The sequence below is a fragment of the Schistocerca cancellata genome, chromosome 2, assembly GCF_023864275.1.
Source record: "Schistocerca cancellata isolate TAMUIC-IGC-003103 chromosome 2, iqSchCanc2.1, whole genome shotgun sequence".
Lineage (NCBI taxonomy): Eukaryota > Metazoa > Arthropoda > Insecta > Orthoptera > Acrididae > Schistocerca > Schistocerca cancellata.
In genome coordinates this window covers 835,881,388-835,901,645 of record NC_064627.1, presented here as the reverse complement: position 1 = coordinate 835,901,645, position 20,258 = coordinate 835,881,388, and the positions used below count along the sequence as shown (strand labels likewise).

The 20,258-nt window shown below is 38.2% G+C and overlaps 1 protein-coding gene across 5 annotated transcripts in view; it reads left to right on the top strand.

The window, feature by feature from the left end:
- Nucleotides 1-13,003, top strand: part of LOC126162743 (transcription factor E2F6-like) — a 110,080-nt gene extending 97,077 nt beyond the window's left edge. For 4 of the 5 annotated variants that reach the window (XM_049919422.1, XM_049919419.1, XM_049919421.1 and 1 more), the window contains exons 7-9: nt 483-631; nt 730-1,000; nt 11,386-13,003. In XM_049919422.1, the coding sequence (XP_049775379.1) occupies nt 483-631; nt 730-1,000; nt 11,386-11,531 (566 nt within the window). In that variant the 3' untranslated portion in view covers nt 11,532-13,003. The remainder of the gene's footprint in view (nt 1-482; nt 632-729; nt 1,001-11,385) is intronic. The other variant, XM_049919423.1, reaches the window with a different exon arrangement.
- Nucleotides 13,004-20,258: the final 7,255 nt, after the last annotated feature.

The window sequence follows — 20,258 nt, the reverse complement described above, 5'->3', positions numbered from 1 at the left end:
GTAAATCAAAAAGGAATAGTGGTGAAACTGTGTGAATGGAAATTGTGTAGGAACTGCTGATGCCCTGAGATACTGTTTCTGCTGTTAGAAGTGTATTTGATATGCCCACAATTTGAAATAGTCTCTTCTTACTAACAAGCATGCATAACTGTGCACTTAATAAACCACATTTAGATATTTTGTGTAGCAATAAAAAACAGACTATCCTCGATTTTACAAGAATATCAGTTTTGTCAACTTTCATTCTATTAATTGTAAAGTATCCAGCAGAAAAATAATTGTGAAGCAACAGTTTGTTTAGGATATTGCATAAGACCCTCACAATTATATATCCTAAATTATTGCCTGCTGGTATTACAGAATTAATATAGTGATGTTAAACAACAAATTATGTTGTATGATAATGATCTCAGTTAGGCAAATTTCTTATGAGAGTGCAGAATGTTTTGTTTCTCTCTGCATCATTACAACTTTCTTCACAGAGGCCAATCTTCGCCAAATGAGTGAAAATAAACGTTACGCTTACATCACATACCAAGATTTAAGGAGCATTGCAGAATACCGCCAACAAACGGTGATGGCTATCAAAGCCCCACCAGAAGCAAAACTTGAAGTACCATCGGCAAGTGAGGTTAGTATGCCTTAAATTTCAGGTTTTAGTCACTTAATGTATTTACATGGCTAATAATTTTCATCTACCATTTTTCTCTTTTTTTTCCTTCCATGTAGGGCCTGACAATGCATATGAAGAGCCAGCATGGCGAAATTGAGGTTTTCCTTTGTCCAGAAGAACCAGCACCTCAACCCACTCCTGAGCCCGTAGCCTCATGTAGTGCTGGGGAATTTGGTCTTGGTCTTGACAGTCTGGAACTGTCAGAAGATTTTGTAATTAAGGAAGAAGATCCAATAGGAAGGGAATGTGACGAAGACATATTACCAGGTCCCAGCAGCCTTGGTCCTCTTATGGGAGGCAAGCAATCAGATCCACATCTTCCTACAGGTAACCAATCAAAAATTAATTTACACCATTTTTATTGTAGAATATATTTTTTCTTTGTGTATATGCGTGTGCATGCGCAGTAAACATGTATTCAATCACGATACGAACATACCTTGTGTGTCTTGTACAAAAATGCCTTCAATCACTTTATTTCTGGAGTTATATTGTCATTGCTTAAATAATCAGACTAAGCACTGCTGATGTAACACAACAACAATAATAAATTGAACACCCATAAACTAAGAGAATTAAGCAAACATATCATTACGTAGTAAATGCTTGGTAGTGAATAGCGTAAAGTGACTGTAGTTAAGTTTTTCCCAAAAACTCGGCATGAAAAAGTCATCAGAGTACTGGTATCCCTGGAGAGATACACAGATTATGAGAGGATATTACTCGGTGTTGGGAACCTGTGTAATCTGAATTTTTTGATAAATGCTGATATAGATACAAATTTTATCTCAAAATACAAAAAATGCATAATTATCTAGCAGCTGCTGTTTCATTGTGAACTGTATCCAAGTGGACTATTTTTCAGAGATAGTGTAATATCGAAAATGTAACTAATTTTTGGTTGCTGGTATTGCACTTCATCTGGCTAAGTTCAGTTTGAAAAGATCGTGTGCGTAAGAATGTATGTGCAAAATACAAGGTGCACGAATGCTATGACTTAACATTGTGCTTTAGGCGTAAGTTTCTCCCGTAGCTCAATTTCAAATATAGGTATAAAAAGTAGACATTTAATATGGCTCTTTTAGGCAGCGGATGTTGTGCACTGTGGTTGTCAAATTCCAGTAGAGGATGGGCCTCGGCTACCTTGTTGATGGCATAGCCAGTATTTGCGTGGTAGCTGTTACCATACAGTAGCTGTTACTATACAGTATAGTGACTGAAAAACAAAACCTTGAAATGTTTTTGACTGTATGGAAATAAGTGTTATTTTTTATTCTACCTCTACACTAAGTGCCATGTCAGTTCTATCTGTAATGTTGTCTAGTGTGGGGTGCATTGCTGTGAATGCCCATGAAAGATTGAAGTATGTTCTGCAGATTTTGCAGTTATAGAGTTGGGGGGGGGGGAATGATCTCGTGAAATACTATAAATCAGATAAGAACTTAACCGGTGTGAAAGTATTGCTGCTTCTCAACAGAAACAATCATCTGTTGAAAGAAATAGAGCCAGGAGGAGGAAAAGTACAAAGACCATTTTGGAAAGGGGGGAAAAACACTTGAAGTTTTTGCTAAACAATCATTAAAGTATAAAAGCTCCCCCATCACCAGAAAATTATTTCAAAGCATTAATGCATAATTTTCGGTCCATAACATGATGACAACCTTTTAAATTTATACGTCTCATATTTACATACAGACAATATTATGAAAAGGACAGGCTGCTACTCCCCGTATAGTGGAGATGTTAAGTAGCAGAGAGGCACAATAAAAGGTTGCTAAACAAGTAATCTTCCAGCTAAAAGGCCTTTTACACACACACACACACACACACACACACACACACACACACACACACACACGTGTTCATATTAATGCAAATGCAATTCACTCACACGACCCGTGTCTCTGGTTGCAGAGGCCACACAAAAAATACATCCAAATTTCTCCAAAAATAGCTGCTACATTTTCAGGTCCTACTTATTGTAAACCGTGTAAGTCAGCACAGGGTCTGTTTTGAGTGACTCTCAGTATTGGTTTTCTAAATGTTAATGTTATAAAACTGCTGTTTGCTCTGCTATAAGGTGACCTCCTTTTTTCTCTCAGGGACATAATCTTAAAATCTGTAATTTTGCTACTGGTGCTGTCCCAGTTATACTGTCGGTTGCAATGTCTTTCTGTAGGAAAATATTATTATGCAGGTGACTGTAGTTGTGGCAAATTATATCACACATTTGAAGAACTGCAGTTTTCCTCTTTCTTTTTCCTGTACTACGGTTGAGCTGGAGGAAGAAAGCTGTTACTTCTCTAAGTGCACTTTTCTTCATAGAACTGCTTTAAGTTTACAATACATTGAATGAGATTGGTATGTATCCCTGGGCTTATGTGTATCATTCATATTAATGCAGATAAGAAATACACAGCATTGCCATATTTATTTCAGGATAGTTAAATCTGCACATTCTTTTTAAGTGTGCTGAATGCTGATGTTAACTTTGTCATCTTCCAATAATAACCACTTCTTTCTGACTGTTCATTGAAAGAAAACAGTGAGGTAATATATAGTTACATGTTACACTTGAATCAACATTTATAGTAGAAGGCAAAATTGTGTTAATGATGCAGGATGTTTTGTTTTTTCTTTGGTGCATCCCATTTTTTTTAATAATAGTAGAGTTAATTACCTAAATTCAAAGAAATGACTTTTGACTGTAAAATTCTATTAAGGACACATTTTTTTTGCAGGACATGAAAAAAATTATATTCTTAAAGTTCGAAGTTTTTGATTCCGTGGAGAAATAATTCTATTTCCAATTTATTGCATTCATACAGGGTGTTTCAAAAATGACCGGTATATTTGAAACGGCAATAAAAACTAAACGAGCAGCGATAGAAATACACCGTTTGTTGCAATATGCTTGGGACAACAGTACATTTTCAGGCGGACAAACTTTCGAAATTACAGTAGTTACAATTTTCAACAACAGATGGCGCTGCAAGTGATGTGAAAGATATAGAAGACAACGCAGTCTGTGGGTGCGCCATTCTGTACGTCGTCTTTCTGCTGTAAGCGTGTGCTGTTCACAACGTGCAAGTGTGCTGTAGACAACATGGTTTATTCCTTAGAACAGAGGATTTTTCTGGTGTTGGAATTCCACCGCCTAGAACACAGCGTTGTTGCAACAAGACGAAGTTTTCAACGGAGGTTTAATGTAACCAAAGGACCGAAAAGCGATACAATAAAGGATCTGTTTGAAAAATTTCAATGGACTGGGAACGTGACGGATGAACGTGCTGGAAAGGTAGGGCGACCGCGTACGGCAACCACAGAGGGCAACGCGCAGCTAGTGCAGCAGGTGATCCAACAGCGGCCTCGGGTTTCCGTTCGCCGTGTTGCAGCTACGGTCCAAATGACGCCAACGTCCACGTATCGTCTCATGCGCCAGAGTTTACACCTCTATCCATACAAAATTCAAACGCGGCAACCCCTCAGCGCCGCTACCATTGCTGCACGAGAGACATTCGCTAACAATATAGTGCACAGGATTGATGACGGCGATATGCATGTGGGCAGCATTTGGTTTTCTGACGAAGCTTATTTTTACCTGGATGGCTTCGTCAATAAACAGAACTGGCGCATATGGGGAACCGAAAAGCCCCATGTTGCAGTCCCATCGTCCCTGCATCCTCAAAAAGTACTGGTCTGGGCCGCCATTTCTTCCAAAGGAATCATTGGCCCATTTTTCAGATCTGAAACGATTACTGCATCACGCTATCTGGACATTCTTCGTGAATTTGTGGCGGTACAAACTGCCTTAGACGACACTGCGAACACCTCGTGGTTTATGCAAGATGGTGCCCGGCCACATCGCACGGCCGACGTCTTTAATTTCCTGAATGAATATTTCGATGATCGTGTGATTGCTTTGGGCTATCCGAAACATACAGGAGGCGGCGTGGATTGGCCTCCCTATTCGCCAGACATGATCCCCTGTGACTTCTTTCTGTGGGGACACTTGAAAGACCAGGTGTACCGCCAGAATCCAGAAACAATTGAACAGCTGAAGCAGTACATCTCATCTGCATGTGAAGCCATTCCGCCAGACACGTTGTCAAAGGTTTCGGGTAATTTCATTCAGAGACTACGCCATATTATTGCTACGCATGGTGGATATGTGGAAAATATCGTACTATAGAGTTTCCCAGACCGCAGCGCCATCTGTTGTTGAAAATTGTAACTACTGTAATTTCGAAAGTTTGTCTGCCTGAAAATGTACTGTTGTCCCAAGCATATTGCAACAAACGGTGTATCTCTATCGCTGCTCGTTTAGTTTTTATTGCCGTTTCAAATATACCGGTCATTTTTGAAACACCCTGTATGATAAACATTTGACATTGAATGTCTCTTGGCAGCTGCTGCTGTAAAGCTGTTAAATGGAGGTGGTTCTTTGAATTTTGACATCGTAAATGATATGCCGGATTGTTACTTTGTGTGAACATAACATGTTCTCTCTCCCTTTCCCATTGTAGTTCTTCCTCATCATCTGATATTACTCTCTATACTGCTTTGTTTTCCAAGCTGAGTTCTTTCTCAATGCACTAAACATCCAGAGTCCTTGGTTTGCATGACATTGCTTTTCATTCTGTTGCCAGCCTTCTTTCCTTCCTAGTCCTGTGTCCATTGTTATATTTGTGTGCATACTGCTTTATACAGCCAATTTTTGAGGGGAAAAAAATGTAAACTTGAAAATAAAAATTTATTGAGTATCTGTTGCTTGTTGATAGGCAAGTGCCTAACTGTTAATGGATATATAAAATTTAAGCTCTGTTGAAACTGTGTTCAAATGTTGGGCTAAAATAATGGCCTACTATAATCACTAACTGCACTTTCTGGAGGAAAACTACTGTACTGATGTGGTAGTGCCAGATCTCTGCCTGTGACTTTGTGCTGTCCTTCATAACCACATCACAGACAGAGTTCTAGTTACTACGAGATCAAAACCTATCATTGGAATTTTGTACATACCTCTTTTCAGCCTGCAGACTTTTAATTATTTACATGGTTTGTAGAAGAATCTTAACATCGGTGTTTTGCTTACAACTTTCTTCTTAGAGTTAGGACAGTCTATATTTCAAAGAAATTGTATAATAAATGTTTTATTTGTGTTGTGATCTGTAATGCACATTGTTAAAATTCCTTAAAAAGCCTTTGGAAGAGATGAATCAGTGTGATTGACTTCATAGTTTTTGTTCTTAAAACAGAAAAGATGAAAAAAATAGAGGAGCCAATACTGACAACATACTAAGAAAAACCTCTTAAATATGAAATCAGAAAGGGAAACAAGGTCTAATATAGAGACCTATTTTGAGTGTATGGAAGGTAAAAATACTTAGTCAAGAAACAAATGCCAAGGCCCTTTTTATCTTGTATGCCATGCCAAGCAATAAGAGATTGGATGTTGTTGGTATATAAAATTTGTTTGTTTGGGGCTGATTTTGATTTAAGTATGGTTGGTACAAAATATTGTTCAAAGTTACCTTTACATTAGTTTTATAACTGTCATGCTTGCGTGTGGTAAAGAGCCATATTTTGTGTTTATATGCTGTACTGTGGTCAGTCATATCAGTAATCTTAAATTCTGAAATTCATTCTCAGTGAATCTAATAAATCTTAATAGGAGTCTGTGCTTTGTCGCCCATAGATTTATGTTACCAGGATTAAATAATACTCTGCCAACTACTTTTAAAATTAAAAAAATAGCTAATAGAGTTTTAGAACAACCTCTTGTGATTGAGTGATAATATTAGTGAATGTTGGAACACAGATTCAAATTGGTACTATTAGCTTTAAGCTTTATGTACTGCTAGAGCAGTTTAATATTGTAGGAAGAGCAAACACCAATTGTGATCCTACTCGTTACCATGCCCGATTTGCAAATTATAAATAGAGATAGTACATTAATATAAAATTGAGGAATAATAAAATCTTATACATGGGCGGGCAAATGCAGTATAGTATGGTAAGGAATGGAGGCATATAAAATTGAGGAATAATAAAATCTTATACATGGGCGGGCAAATGCAGTATAGTATGGTAAGGAATGGAGGCATAATTCTTCACAAATACTAGCCCGAGGAAAGAAATAACAGAAACTTAATTTCTATTTTGAACAACTGTAGCAGACACCCCCTTTCTTTTCTCACCCCCTTTCAAAATTAACCAAGTAAGATGATTATTTCAAAAAGGCTAAGGTAAACCCTATTGCCAACATTTTTAGTAATCTGGTGAAACCCTGTGGGACACTGTCCATGTAGTGATTTAAATTGAGTTTACAACTTGATAAAAATTAACATTGGTGTAAAATTAAAGAATAAAAAAGGGGAAATCTTTGAGAATGTGAAATCTTAATACACTAAGAAAATTTAATGTTTCAGTTATCACTACCTCCAATACAAACCTTGATGGTAGTTCCTATAAAGGAGTGGGGGAAAAAGTTGCCAACTCAAGCCCCAAACTATCATTACCTCAGGTTTGATTGTCATGGTGTCTCAGATCGCATCATTTTCAGTCCAGATATGTTAAATCACATTAGAGGCTTAACAAAGATATTGACAAGTGTCATGTTCAAAGGGACACACAAACACAAAAACTGGCCAGTGTGTGTAATGCAACTAAACACATTCTTTCGGACCCCTTCCCCAACCCCTCCATCCCACCCCATGCAATAATTTATTGTTGAAGTGTTTACCGTATTTACTCGAATCTAAGCCGCACCTGAAAAATGACTCGAAATCAAGGGAAAAAATTTTTTCGCAAATCTAAGCCGCACCTGAAATTTGAGATTCGAAATTCAAGGGGGGAGAAAAGTTTTAGGCCGCACCTCCAAATCGAAACAAAGTTGCTCCATTGTAATATGAGACACAATTTAGGTCGAATGAATGACGATACAGCTACAGTAGTTTGGTTAGAGTCGTAAGCTTAGCAGTTAAGCTTTACCAGGTAGCCATTGCTATGCGTCAGGTGCTCTGTCCGTATTTATACGGGTACCCTTCCTTTTCCACGTGCTTCGTCTGGGTTGAATTGATTGCTTATTTTTCTTTGATTTGATAAGCGCCGTTACTTTGTTATAGGTGTTTACATCACTCTAAGCTGAAAATGCATTATTGTACTGTGTCACGCATTGTTTGTTGCATTCTGATAATGAGTGTTTACGACCTGTCGCAGCTCGCGGCATGGCTTGCTTTTGTACGCGCTACTGCCGATTCCAATTGAAAAAATAAATAAATAAAATTGTCTCATTAGCGAAACAGTGGCAAGAGACTGCAATTTGTTGTTACTTACACTGCTGCTTTCTTTGATAATGATCAACAAGAACCAAATAATAGACTGCGTGTGATAGAAGGTGTTGTGAAGGAGAGTTTAGCGAAAATTTTTCTCCGTTTGAATATCTTTGCAGATGCCTCTTTAGTACATTACCTTCTGCACAGAAATTAGTCATCTTAGATTTAAAAATCCAGTTTGTTATCGTGCTTCATTTCTGACTGCATCTCTAATCGGCGTAAGAATAATACTAATATAAACATGGCATGATATGTATATTCTTCCGCGATTGCTGTTGTCTCACTCTAGTTTCGTAGCTTATTAGGCAGACAGGATTTAAATGAAGTAGCAGCAAACACAAAAGAATACATGGCAAAATGTTTATATTCGTATTATTCTTATGATGAAGAGAATACTGCATGTGATTCACAATTCATAAAAGTTCCTATTAGCAACCATCTCTTGTCACAGGTAGGAAAAAATTCAGAACGTAGAGTTGGCCATATTGACAAACATCTCAAACAGTCTTGCCAGTCGGATTTTCGTAGTACATTGAAAGGCTGCTACATTCGAAGGTGAACAATACGGAATTTGTATTTACTTCATTGGATAATGTATGAAAATGCAGTGGTTGAAACTCAGGGCGGAGAAAAAAGCTCGTCTCCCGCCCTTTTTTTTTTTTTTTTTTTTTTTTTTTTTTTTTTTTTTTTTTTTTACTGACGCAGAGGTTTTGGCGCCAGTATTTATCTTTGTGCCTGCAAAGCATGCCTGTGTAGCGCTACATATATTCGACGGCAAAAGTTACTTGTGGCGGCACCTACCAACATTTTACAGAACTTCCGCTTACGTTGCACTCGATTCTAAGCCACAGGCGGTTTTTTGGATTACAAAAACCGGAAAAAAAAGCGCGGCTTAGATTCGAGTAAATACGGTACTCTCAAAGAAATTAGATACCCTAGCATAACATTAGGAGTCGATGGCTGAGTGAATCTTAAGCTAACAAATAGGGAAATTTTCAGCATGTAGATTGTCTGTCAAAAAGGTAGATTGTTCCTCGTAATGGAGTTAATAGTGGGTAAAAGAAATAATAGTTACACCAGCAACCAAGTTACCAACTGATAAGCAGTCCTCATTGGGATTTGGTTGCAGATTATAGGCGATAGATTCTAGACCAAAAAAAAAAGTAATAGCAAGAAAAATAAGAGCAAATAAAAAAAAGTTACATTTAAACCGGTTAATTGAATGAAAATAGTAATCAAAATCTTTTGATTAGGTTTAGAAATAAAAAATGTTTGTTGCATTTGACAAGACTCAAACCTATGACCTTTTACATGTCAGATTTGTACACTATCCACTGTGCTATGACATCACACTGTAGAATCCTATGTACATTTATGTCTTTGGTGGCCTAATCAAAATGAGTTGTAGCCTTTAAAAATTAGGCTTTTTGCAGTGTTGTGTGAAGTTTACCTAATGTAACCTGATTTCTGAAGTGGTTTTGAATCTCGTCTTGTACAGAAGTATCAAATAGTGTTTGGCTAGGGCCGTGCATGAAATGTGTGTTGTTAGCATCTTTGGGGGGGGGGGGGGGGCGTTATGTGTGATGGAATGAAATGAGCAGACCCAGGATTTGGATCCAAACCCATCAAGAAAAGATGCCGGACAAGGAATTGGAAGTGAATTGATCAGTTGTTACGGCAGTTCAGCAACAGTGACCGGTTCGGGCATGAAAGTGTGTGTTCTCTGATTGGAGGAAACCAGCTCCAATGTGTGAAGTGTCAGCTGTCAGATAATTTTAATTGAAGTATTGAAACTTCTGAACTTTTGTAGACTCAAATAACTGACATAGACAGACTTCTACAAATGTCTTATATCCCTAACATTGAACCGAGCATGGTGGTGCAGTGGTTAGCACACTGGACTCACATTCAGGGCGACTACGGTTCAAATCCACGTCCGTCCGGCCATCCAGATCCCCCATCCCCACCCCAAAGTCACTTATGGTAAATGCGGGGTGGTTCCTTTCAAAGGGCATGACCCATTTTCTTCCCCATCCTTCCCTAATCCAAGCTTGTGCTCAGTCTCTAATGACTTTGTTATCAAAGGGATGTTAAACACTGATTTCCTCCTCATCCCTACCATCTATTATTTGTGGCATCCTGAAGCATTCTGTACTCAAACATGATAATTGTCAAGAAGTAGTGCCTTCTCTCTTTAAATAGCAAAATTTGGGAAACACTATTTTATTGGAAAACAGATCCCTCTTTTAACACAGGATGTAGAATAGCCAGCACTCGAGATATTCACGTGGTGGTGGTGGTGGTGGTGGTGGTGGTGGTGGTGGTGGACTGAGGGTATCTCCATTTCATTTAATGAAGTTAGATCTCATTAAAGAGGATAAACATAACAAAATGTTGATAAATAAAAAAGCACTCTTGATGTAAGAGCTTACTGGATTATTTCAGTATGTAGGTGCACTCATCAGAAATATGAAAAGATGCAAACCTATATTCAAGATTGGTGAAGGTAAATGGAAGATTTAGGTATGTTGAGAGAATTTTAGGAGAAAGGTCAGTCTCTCTCTTAGAAAACCACAGAAATTGCTTTTGAACAACGTTTTTGTTATTTGATTACTTTTCCATCGTTCAGGCCCTTACCAAAGTGACATTGACGAAGACAAAGGTTTCATAAGTGATTCTAGGGCAAGGGGGACTTATAGATGGTCAAGAAATTTAAACAGGAATCATGAGAAAGAGCACTGTTCTTGCATACCACTGCTATAATTAACACAATATTTCCTTAGTTTGCCAAATGTTTTGAACCTATTCCTTATGTCATATCTGAAAATTTACATTATAGTGAGCTGGTTTCTGGAGGAGCTAATGGAAGTGCATTATTCTCCCAAATAATAAAATATACTAAACCAGCAAGAGATTTTAGAAGCATGTTAATGCACTTGTTTATTGTGTTGTCCTGTAACAGTTATGCATTTGTGATATTTTAAGGTGCCTACTGAGAAGGGCCTGTGTCTATTAATGAAAAATATAAATAGACACATGTGGTGCCATTTGCTTTGCTCTGTGCCCTGAGCTTAGTTGGAGCCTGTGTATGCTACGTATATTATTACCGTAGCACCATGGGATTCAGCTGAGTTCGGGATTGCTTAGACTGCCGTGTTACTGACACAACTGCTTGCTTTGGGAGCTCATTTACTTTCTGCTGCATGGCATCTTGTCTTTTGTTAAAGCTTGTAATGCTTGCATGTATGGGTACGTATGTATGTTAAATCTAACATTCTGATGACAGTGAAATAAAATTACTGGAGTAGTAAAGACGATTAATATTTAGTTGCAAGATTGGTATGCTTTTGTGATCAGATGTCATAATTTTCTCAGCTGCAGAACCAGATACCATGCTGGACATGGGATTTTCGTCATATTGCGAGCCTTTCCTGTCGCTGGAGCCTCCACTGTCTGATGCAGACTATAACTTCAGTTTGGATGTGGATGAGGGCCTTATGGATCTCTTTGATTTTTCTTAAAACCAGAAGTGCCCTTTCTTGTGAGATGCTGTGTTACTTACATATATGGGTATCATTCCTGTACATAAATTGTATTGTCTAATGCATTCTGTGAATCATACTATATTCAAAGTGCTGTAGATTTAACAAATCATGTAACTGTAACGTTGCACTGGCATGCTGAAACACTATTTTTGCACGGCCAGTCTTGCCCATTTCTAGCAGTTAAAAAGAGAGATCTTTCATAAAGAAGTGATTGTTTAATCTGGGAAACACCAAAGAAATTCTTTATTTTACCAGTGTACAAAAGAAAGGAGATTACTCCATAATTTCCCTTTATTGCAATGAACTTCATTGTAAAATTACTGCAATTTTTTATTATTATTTCCTTGGCCCTCTAAAGGGTAATCCGTGCATCAGTGTTGTGGATTTGTGGATAACAATATCAGTCTCACAGAAAGTACTGTTATTTATGTGACATGAAGTTGTTGTGCTTATTGTTGAATGTTTTTTCTGGAACATTACGTGTGTGCTGTTCTGATGGGAGAAATGTTGGCATTGAAACATTTATTTTTTACACAATTGCAGTGTTAATAATGTAACTTTTAATCTTACCTGTGCCATTATTTTTTAAAGAAAAAAACAGTGAGTAACCTTTGTGGTCAGGGATAAATTATAATACGTTTTGTAAATTATGTACCGTAATACTATATATTTAGGTTTAATTTATAAGCATAGTTAATTTATTTTGCACAGAAAAATTCAAATCTATCTCATGAGTCTTCTATATAAAGTTAAAGCATCATTTTTAATATCGGGAAGTGGATCAAGTACAGTAAATACTACTACTACTATAAATTTGACTATTCTTAATTATTTGTTTTTCACTATGAACTTTGCTGTTCCAGTTGAAATGAAATACTCCAAGTACATAATGAATTGGAGGTTCTTTATTTGATGTTATGATTTTAAAAAAGTGTGTTACTGTGGAAGGTGAAGCAATCAGAACAATTTATTGGCAGTTATTCTCTGTCATCTAGGCTGTGCAAAATGTATCCATTGTGTTGCACCAAATGTCTTTTTAAATGCCATGATTGTAGTTGACCTGGAATGAAATATTTTTTATGTTATTTATGAGTGTGCATCCTGTATTATAGCTTAACAAACTGCACTGTACATCAGCTAATAATAGGCTGTGTTTTGTATGTAACTATTTTTTATTCCCCCCCCCCCCCCTGTCATTTACCTTTTATCAGCATTCCTTCTCCTTGGTCCTATCATGTTGCACATTTCATTGTATTTTGTAATTACCTCAAGTTTATCTGGAAGATTCAGCCCACATGATGTTGCACTTATTTGTGTGATTTGAACTATTATATATGTTTGTTATAGTGTGATTTTATTTTCTATTGTTCGTGATATAATATCCAATAATATTCTTATACAAAAAGATCTTTTACTTTTGAAAATAAAAGAACTTATATTTCTATTTACGTGTGTCTTTTATTTAGAAGTGTCTCATTGAGTGTTACAGGTATGTGTGTATTGAGGTGACAGAGTGCCATTATGTCCACTACATAAACATTTTGTTGATAAGAGTGCTTGTAGATTGGTATGAGGATCAGAAACCATACCTATTCAATCTTCATCAATTAACCACAATTCAGTATTTAAAGGATATGAGATGGTGATACTATTTCTCCTTGTCTGAACCTCTGAGAGTAGTGAATTTGGGTTAGACATTATGAAATACTACACAATGCAAATCCATTGTTCATTAAATAAATTGTCATATTTATAAATATTCTCTCAGTATCTGAATTTCCTGCTGAGACCTTCAAAAGATGACTCCACCTCCTTGTTCTCCAAAACCAGACCTCCTATGTCTTGGTTGTCAAAAACCTACTGTTGAGTCATCAAAGTTCATGGTGCTGTGTTTTGTGCCCCCCCCCCCCCTCCCCCCTCTTCTCCACCTCACTCACCATTAATTTATCAGAAACTTCTGATGACAGTCTTCTCCTCCACAGCTAGAATTCTCAGGGACTCCCACTGCTGCCCCCCTTCCCCCCTGCACACACCACTGCCTTCCAGTCAAATCACATCACTGGCAATGCCATGTTGCCTCCATCCGAAGGTGCCAACTATCTTCTACTCAAATGTGTTTGATATGTCTCAACCTGTTGATGATATTGTAAGTAACACTTGTGCAGCGATTTTAATATTAATTGACAAAGGTACAATCTGCCTAATGTTGTTAACTGTTCTATTACTGTGTATCTTGAAGTTTTTTTCTGGCAGATAGGATATTCTACAGTCTATCACTGTGTCAAGTGTTTCAATTTGACATCGAACCGCTTTGAAGATGCCAAAATTGTTAACAGCTGAAATATTGGAAGAAAGAATACTGCTACTGTTCCACATGCAGCTGTGGTTGTTCTTACTGCACCCATATTGTTCATTTCACAGTGGAAGCAACATTAAATTTTCTTGATATCATTTTATTTGAGAAATTGGATATCACTTCAAGAAATAGGGCTAATGCACCTCAGTACTCATTCCTTTGAAAACACATTTTTATAGCTCACAGGAATGCAGGTGGATGAACTTGTCAACTCCCAATCATTTTGAGCAGCAGCCTATAATATGTGAGGGCTAGTATCAAGGCAGTGTCCCACTATTAATGTAAGCTTGTGTAACACTTATTTTCCACACAGTGGTCGAGATAGTATTATTGATATATACGAAACTGCAGTTGGAAGGGAACTGACACACCTGCCTTTTGTAGACACAAATCGCCTTTTGCAGGCAGTGCGATGGCAGTGGTTCCACCACCATCCTGATTTCCAAATCAGTTACTGTCTGTTGCTCGCTATACCTGAACTTGTGAAAAGTACACTTTCAGTGAGTCAGTTAAACAGACAGTTGTTTTAGTCTGTGATTGCTTGGACCTGTGCATTAATACACGAAGTATCCCTTCATGATGGGCAAGATGGTGTAAACGCTCATTGAGGTACAAACCAGCATACCGCAATGTCCTATCATGCTACCTCCTGACTCGCACTGAGTAAAGACAGAGTATCTTTCTGTATCTCCATCATAAAGTGGATTTTTTGGTGGATGGAGTTAGGATGTGGAAAGCTTTGCTTGCTGTCAGTTTATATTGCAGAGCACCTGCAGATTAGGTTGCAGTTCCTCTCTTGCTGGCAGAGGCTACCTGTCAAAATATCAGGTGCTTTTGAAAAGTTTACCGGAGCTACTTTCTGCAAATTTTTACTAATATATCAGCTGATTATTCTTTGGTCTTTATTGGAATTTTCAATTTACATTGTCTTCTGACATTTCTTATTCACTAAATTTCTTCTTACTGAATGTAACAGGCTGCTTTGTGATATTTTTCCAACAATTTCTGCAAGTTTTCCTTCCAAATTGTTTCTTTGTTGTTATAATAGTGTGACGTAAGAAAGTGGGATGCGGGGTGAGCCATAGTTGCAAGAAACAATGTGCTGTATGTCACTCCACCCAGTGTCATTCTTCAGTATCTGTAGTGTGCGTATTGGGTTGTACAGAGAACATTTAGCTTTAATTTTCATATTAGTTTGCATTTTTTGAGCAAATCTAATCACTGCCATGTCAACTGAAGGTCACTTTCGTATTTTTTTTTTAATAACCCAAACTGTGGGCACCAGCAAAAATGTATCCCAGTACAAAATGTAACTGCATTAAATTTCCTAAGAAAAGATAGTGCTTATTTTTTCTGAGGGACTAACAGTTCGCGTGTAATGAGCGATGGAATATGAAAATGTTGTGTATGGTTTATGAAGGCCAGCTATAACATTGTGTAGCTTAGGACGACAGTGTTAGGGGCAGCTGAATCACACACTGTTTGTGTAGAGGAAACATCTTTAGATGTTCTTGACATTTGAAGTCAAGGGTGGTCCGTTGATGGTGACCGGGCCAAATATCTCAGGAAATAAAAGCATCAAACGAAAAAACCACAAAGAACGAAACTAGTCTAGCTTGAAGGGGGAAACCAGATGGCGCTATGGTTGGCCCGCTAGATGGCGCTGCCATAGGTCAAACGAATATCAACTGGGTTTTTTAAATGGGAACCCCCATTTTTTTATTACATATTCGTGTAGTACGTAAAGAAATATGAATGTTTTAGTTGGGACACTTTTTTCGCTTTTGTGATGGATGGTGCTGTAATAGTCACAAACGTATAAGTACGTGGTATCACGTAACATTCCGCCAATGCGGACGGTATTTGCTTCGTGATACAGTACCCATGTTAAAAAGGACCATTTACCAATTGCGGAAAAGGTCAATATCCTGTTGATGTATGGCTATTGTGATCAAAATGCTTAACAGGCATGTGCTATGTATGCTGCTCGGTATTCTGGACGAAATCATCCAAGTGTCCAGACTGTTTGCTGGATAGTTAAGTTATTTAAGGAAACGGGAAGTGTTCAGCCACGTGCGAAACATCAACCACGACCTGCAACAAATGATGCCCAAGTAGGTGTTTTAACCGCTGTTACGGCTAATCCGCACATCAGTAACAGACAAATTGCGCGAGAATCGGGAATCTCAAAAACATCGGTGTTGAGAATGGTACATCAGCATCAATTGCATCCATACCATATTTCTATGCACTAGGAATTGCATGGCGACGACATTGAGTGTCGTGTACAGTTCTGCCACTGGGCACAAGAGAAATTACGGGACGTAGACAGATTTTTTGCACAAGTTCTATTTAGCGACGAGGTGTCATTCACCAACAGCGGTAACGGAAACTGGCATAATATGCACTATTGGGCAACGGAAAATCCACGATGGCTGCGACAAGTGGAGCATCAGTGACCTTGGTGGGTTAATGTATGGTGTGGCATTATGGGAGGAAGGGTAATTGGCCCCCATTTTATCGGTGGCAATCTAAATGGTGTAATGTATGCTGATTTCCTGCATAATGTTCTACCGTTGTTACTACAAGAAATTTCACTGCGTGACAGAATGGCGATGTACTTCCAACATGATGAATGTCCAGCACATAGCTAGCGTGCGGTTGAAGCGGTATTGAATAGCATATTTCATGACAGATGGATTGGTTGTCGAAGCACCGTACCATGGCCCGCAGGTTCACCGGATTTGACGTCCCAGGATTTCTTTCTGTGGGGAAAGTTGAAGGATATTTGCCATCGTGATCCACCGACAACGTGCGTCAGCGCATTGTCAATGCATGTGCGAACATTTCGGAAGGTGAACTACTCGCTGCTGAGAGAAATGTCGTTACTCATATTGCCAAATGCATTGCGGTTGACGGACATAATTTTGAGCATTTATTGCAATAATGTGGTATTTACAGGTAATCACGCTGTAACAGCATGCATTCTGAGAAGTGATAAGTTCACAAAGGTACAGGTATCACATTGGAACAACCAAAATAAAATGTTCAAATGTGCCTACATTCTGTATTTTAATTTAAAAAACCTATCTGTTACCAACTGTTCGTCTAAAATTATGAGCCATATGTTTGTGACTATTATAGTGCCATCTATCACAAAGTGAAAAGTGGTCCAATTAAAACATTCATATTTCTTTACGTATTACACGAATATGTAATAAAAGATGGGGATTCCTATTTTAAAAACCACAGTTGATATCCGTTTGACCTATGGCAACGCTATCTAGCGGGCCAACCATAGCACTATTTGGTTTCCCCTTCCAAGCTAGACAAGTTTCGTTCTTTGTAGTTTTTTCGTTATATATATATATATTTGATTTACATTGTAAAAAATGTTAGTTCCAATTTTGGCCACTAGGTGCAAATCTGCTAATGTGAATGCAAGAAAACCATATAGACATTTCCATATGTAAAGTATTAGGAACAGGATGTGGCCAGAAAGGGTTAAACAAATGAGAAAAGCGTAATGTTGATTTTATGATTAACCACCGCTTACACAATTTGTTCAGTGTGAGCATCAGGGATGTCAATGGGGTGCTGGAGGTGTGAAATGACAAGATCGGCATTTGCCTGCAGCAGTTCGGTGGAATACTAACAACATGTTCCTATGTACTGACTGGCCTTCAGATCAGATAGAGAATGAATTAGTCCCTGAAACGCGTTCTTTCAGGAGTTCCCAGAGACTAAGAACATGTGATCTGTGAAACCTCTGGAGATAAGGCATTTGTGGATGGTTGCATTAAGCAGATCTGTCACTGGGCAAGAGACATGACGTGTTGCCCAATCTTGCATGAAAAAGTTGGTTTCCACTTAGCTGCACTCTTTCAAACCAGGAATCACAGGCTGTGGAAGGCTGTCTTGATAACACGCAGATGACTGGCCCTCTGGGTGTGTTCTCTTCAAAGAAAAATGGACTTTGAATAAAGGTGCTTGTGAATCCACACCAGTCGACGTATGGTGAGTGTAGTGGCTCTTTGTGAATAACAGGTGGTTTAACGGTGCCCAAAATTCAGCAGTTCTGTGTATTTACTGCATCCTACAGTACAAAATGTGCCTCATCACTCCATAGAATATTGTCCTGCCACGTCATGAACTTCAGTCCGCACCAGAAATCGAAGAGCAGATTCAGACTTGCTGCACTGTCCCCTGTATCTTGCATACGTGCCAATTTAAAATAGACCACAAAACTTTCTATACTGTCGGCCACTATACTGTCGGCCATGACATGGACAATACTCATGACACTGCATGAGCACTAGCACTACCCAAGGCATCTGCTGCATGATTAGTTACAACCACCTCATCAGTTACTCCCATTGGGATAGGACGCCTCTTCCAGGTGCCACACCAAGCTCATCTGCACTTTTCTATTTCATTAACATCTTTGAACCATTTAATGACATTGGGCCTCTCCTCAGACCTTTCAGCAACGTTACACTCTCAATGCAGCACTAATTTCTGCCATTCCTATAAAATAGTTTCAGTAACAGCACACAGTGTGTCTCTTTCGTAGCCATACCATTCATGCATATTATGCCATGTCAAATGACAGCTTGGATGTCATACAAACTGCATGCAGTGTAAGATTGGCATGTGGTGGACAGAGTTAGAACTCTGTTTTCCAGCATGGATCGATTCCACATTAGCGTATCTATACGTTTCACTGCCACACAATAGTTACAGACCCCATACTAGACCTCCATGAGTAGCTACAGTTTAATGATAAGTACGCTGTGTATGGAAAAGTTCTTGACTGATTTACTTCCAAATTTTTACACAATACACCAATAAACATTCATACAGACATAAGGCTATCAATTTTTTAAAGTAACAGTGGGCAGGTTTTCTGGTAAAACCAGCTTTGAGAAAGAAATTGCTCTGCTATGAAAATGTGTGGTTTTGTTTTTTCTCCCACTCAGTTTTTTAACTATGATAGCAGGCCATTTAATTTCTTCCATAGATCATCCTTCTTATTTATAATTTTAGTCAAATTTTGAACTCTCAACTAAGTGCTTTGTTGTTTTGTTCGTCATAGTCAGTTTTAAAAGAAAATTATATGATTGGTTTATCACCTTCTGATTAGAGTACTACTACGGAATCTGTATTGTGCAAAACTGTAATCCTACCCATCTGGAGATTAAAGTTATGTGAAATACTGTCATTGAAGCTGCTACCCACACTAATACAGCAACAGAAGATAGATCTTGTGCCCCATATACCAATGACTCCAACTGATTTACTCATTTATTTTAAGTGAATTCAGTTCCCAGTCAATTTTTCATTGGCTGTAACAGTACAAGGGTGAAGGTCAGTGAGAGGGGGCCATGATGGAAAGAGAAGTTGGAGGAGACTGACGGGGTGGGTAGGAGATCAGGATATTTATGCAGTTCCTTTACATTACATGATTAACAATTGCAAAGAATTGCCAGGTTTGCCTGTAGATTGTATACACGAATGTTCCTTGTTGACCATGTATTTGCTACCCTATAGTAGTTCATGAGACTAGCCTTCGCAGGGACAGAAAAACATGGTAGAAGGTATAAACAGGAAAATCAAATTGTGCTGACTAAGCAGCAGTCTGCTTACCAAGCAACAACAAAAACTAGTTTTGGGAAGTAGTGGTTCCTTAAGCTGGTAAGGGAAAGGAAACAAAAATAATTGGATTCATACTAAATGTTCGTGCGTATCCCTGAAACAAGGGCTACAGCTGGATAGTGCAAGATGGAAACTAGTGAGGGTTTTTGTAAGATCAAATGATTCAATAGCTCATGAACCAATAAGTTTTGTTCAGTTGTCTGATATGGTTTACTTCATGTTCTAAATGTGCACACATCACTGAGATTATAGGGTTAAAAAAGTGCTGTTGTGAGGAAACAAGTGCCTATTCTACATTAATACTTTGAAAGGATCTCTGTGTAAAACCTGGAAATTGTTTCGGGAAAGAATGGGATAATTACAGTCTCAGGATGTGTAGAGGAACCGAGCAGATAATAATTTGAATGGAGACCCATGTTTGGAGGAGGGCAGTTTTTATGCTGTGGAAAAAAACACACAAAACAGTGACTTCCACTCTCCAAATTATGCTGCTTGTAAGAGCAACAGTAATTTACTGTAACACTGCAAATTAATAACTTGGTTAAAAGTTTTCGGTGTGATAACAATAAACATGAAATGTACTGTTTTCAAGCATTCCCTGGCACTGTCCCTTCCTTCAGTGGTGGTTTGCATTCTGTATGTTCACATTTGTGAGTCTCATTGTGAAAGACGTAGAATTTTATAATGGAAAT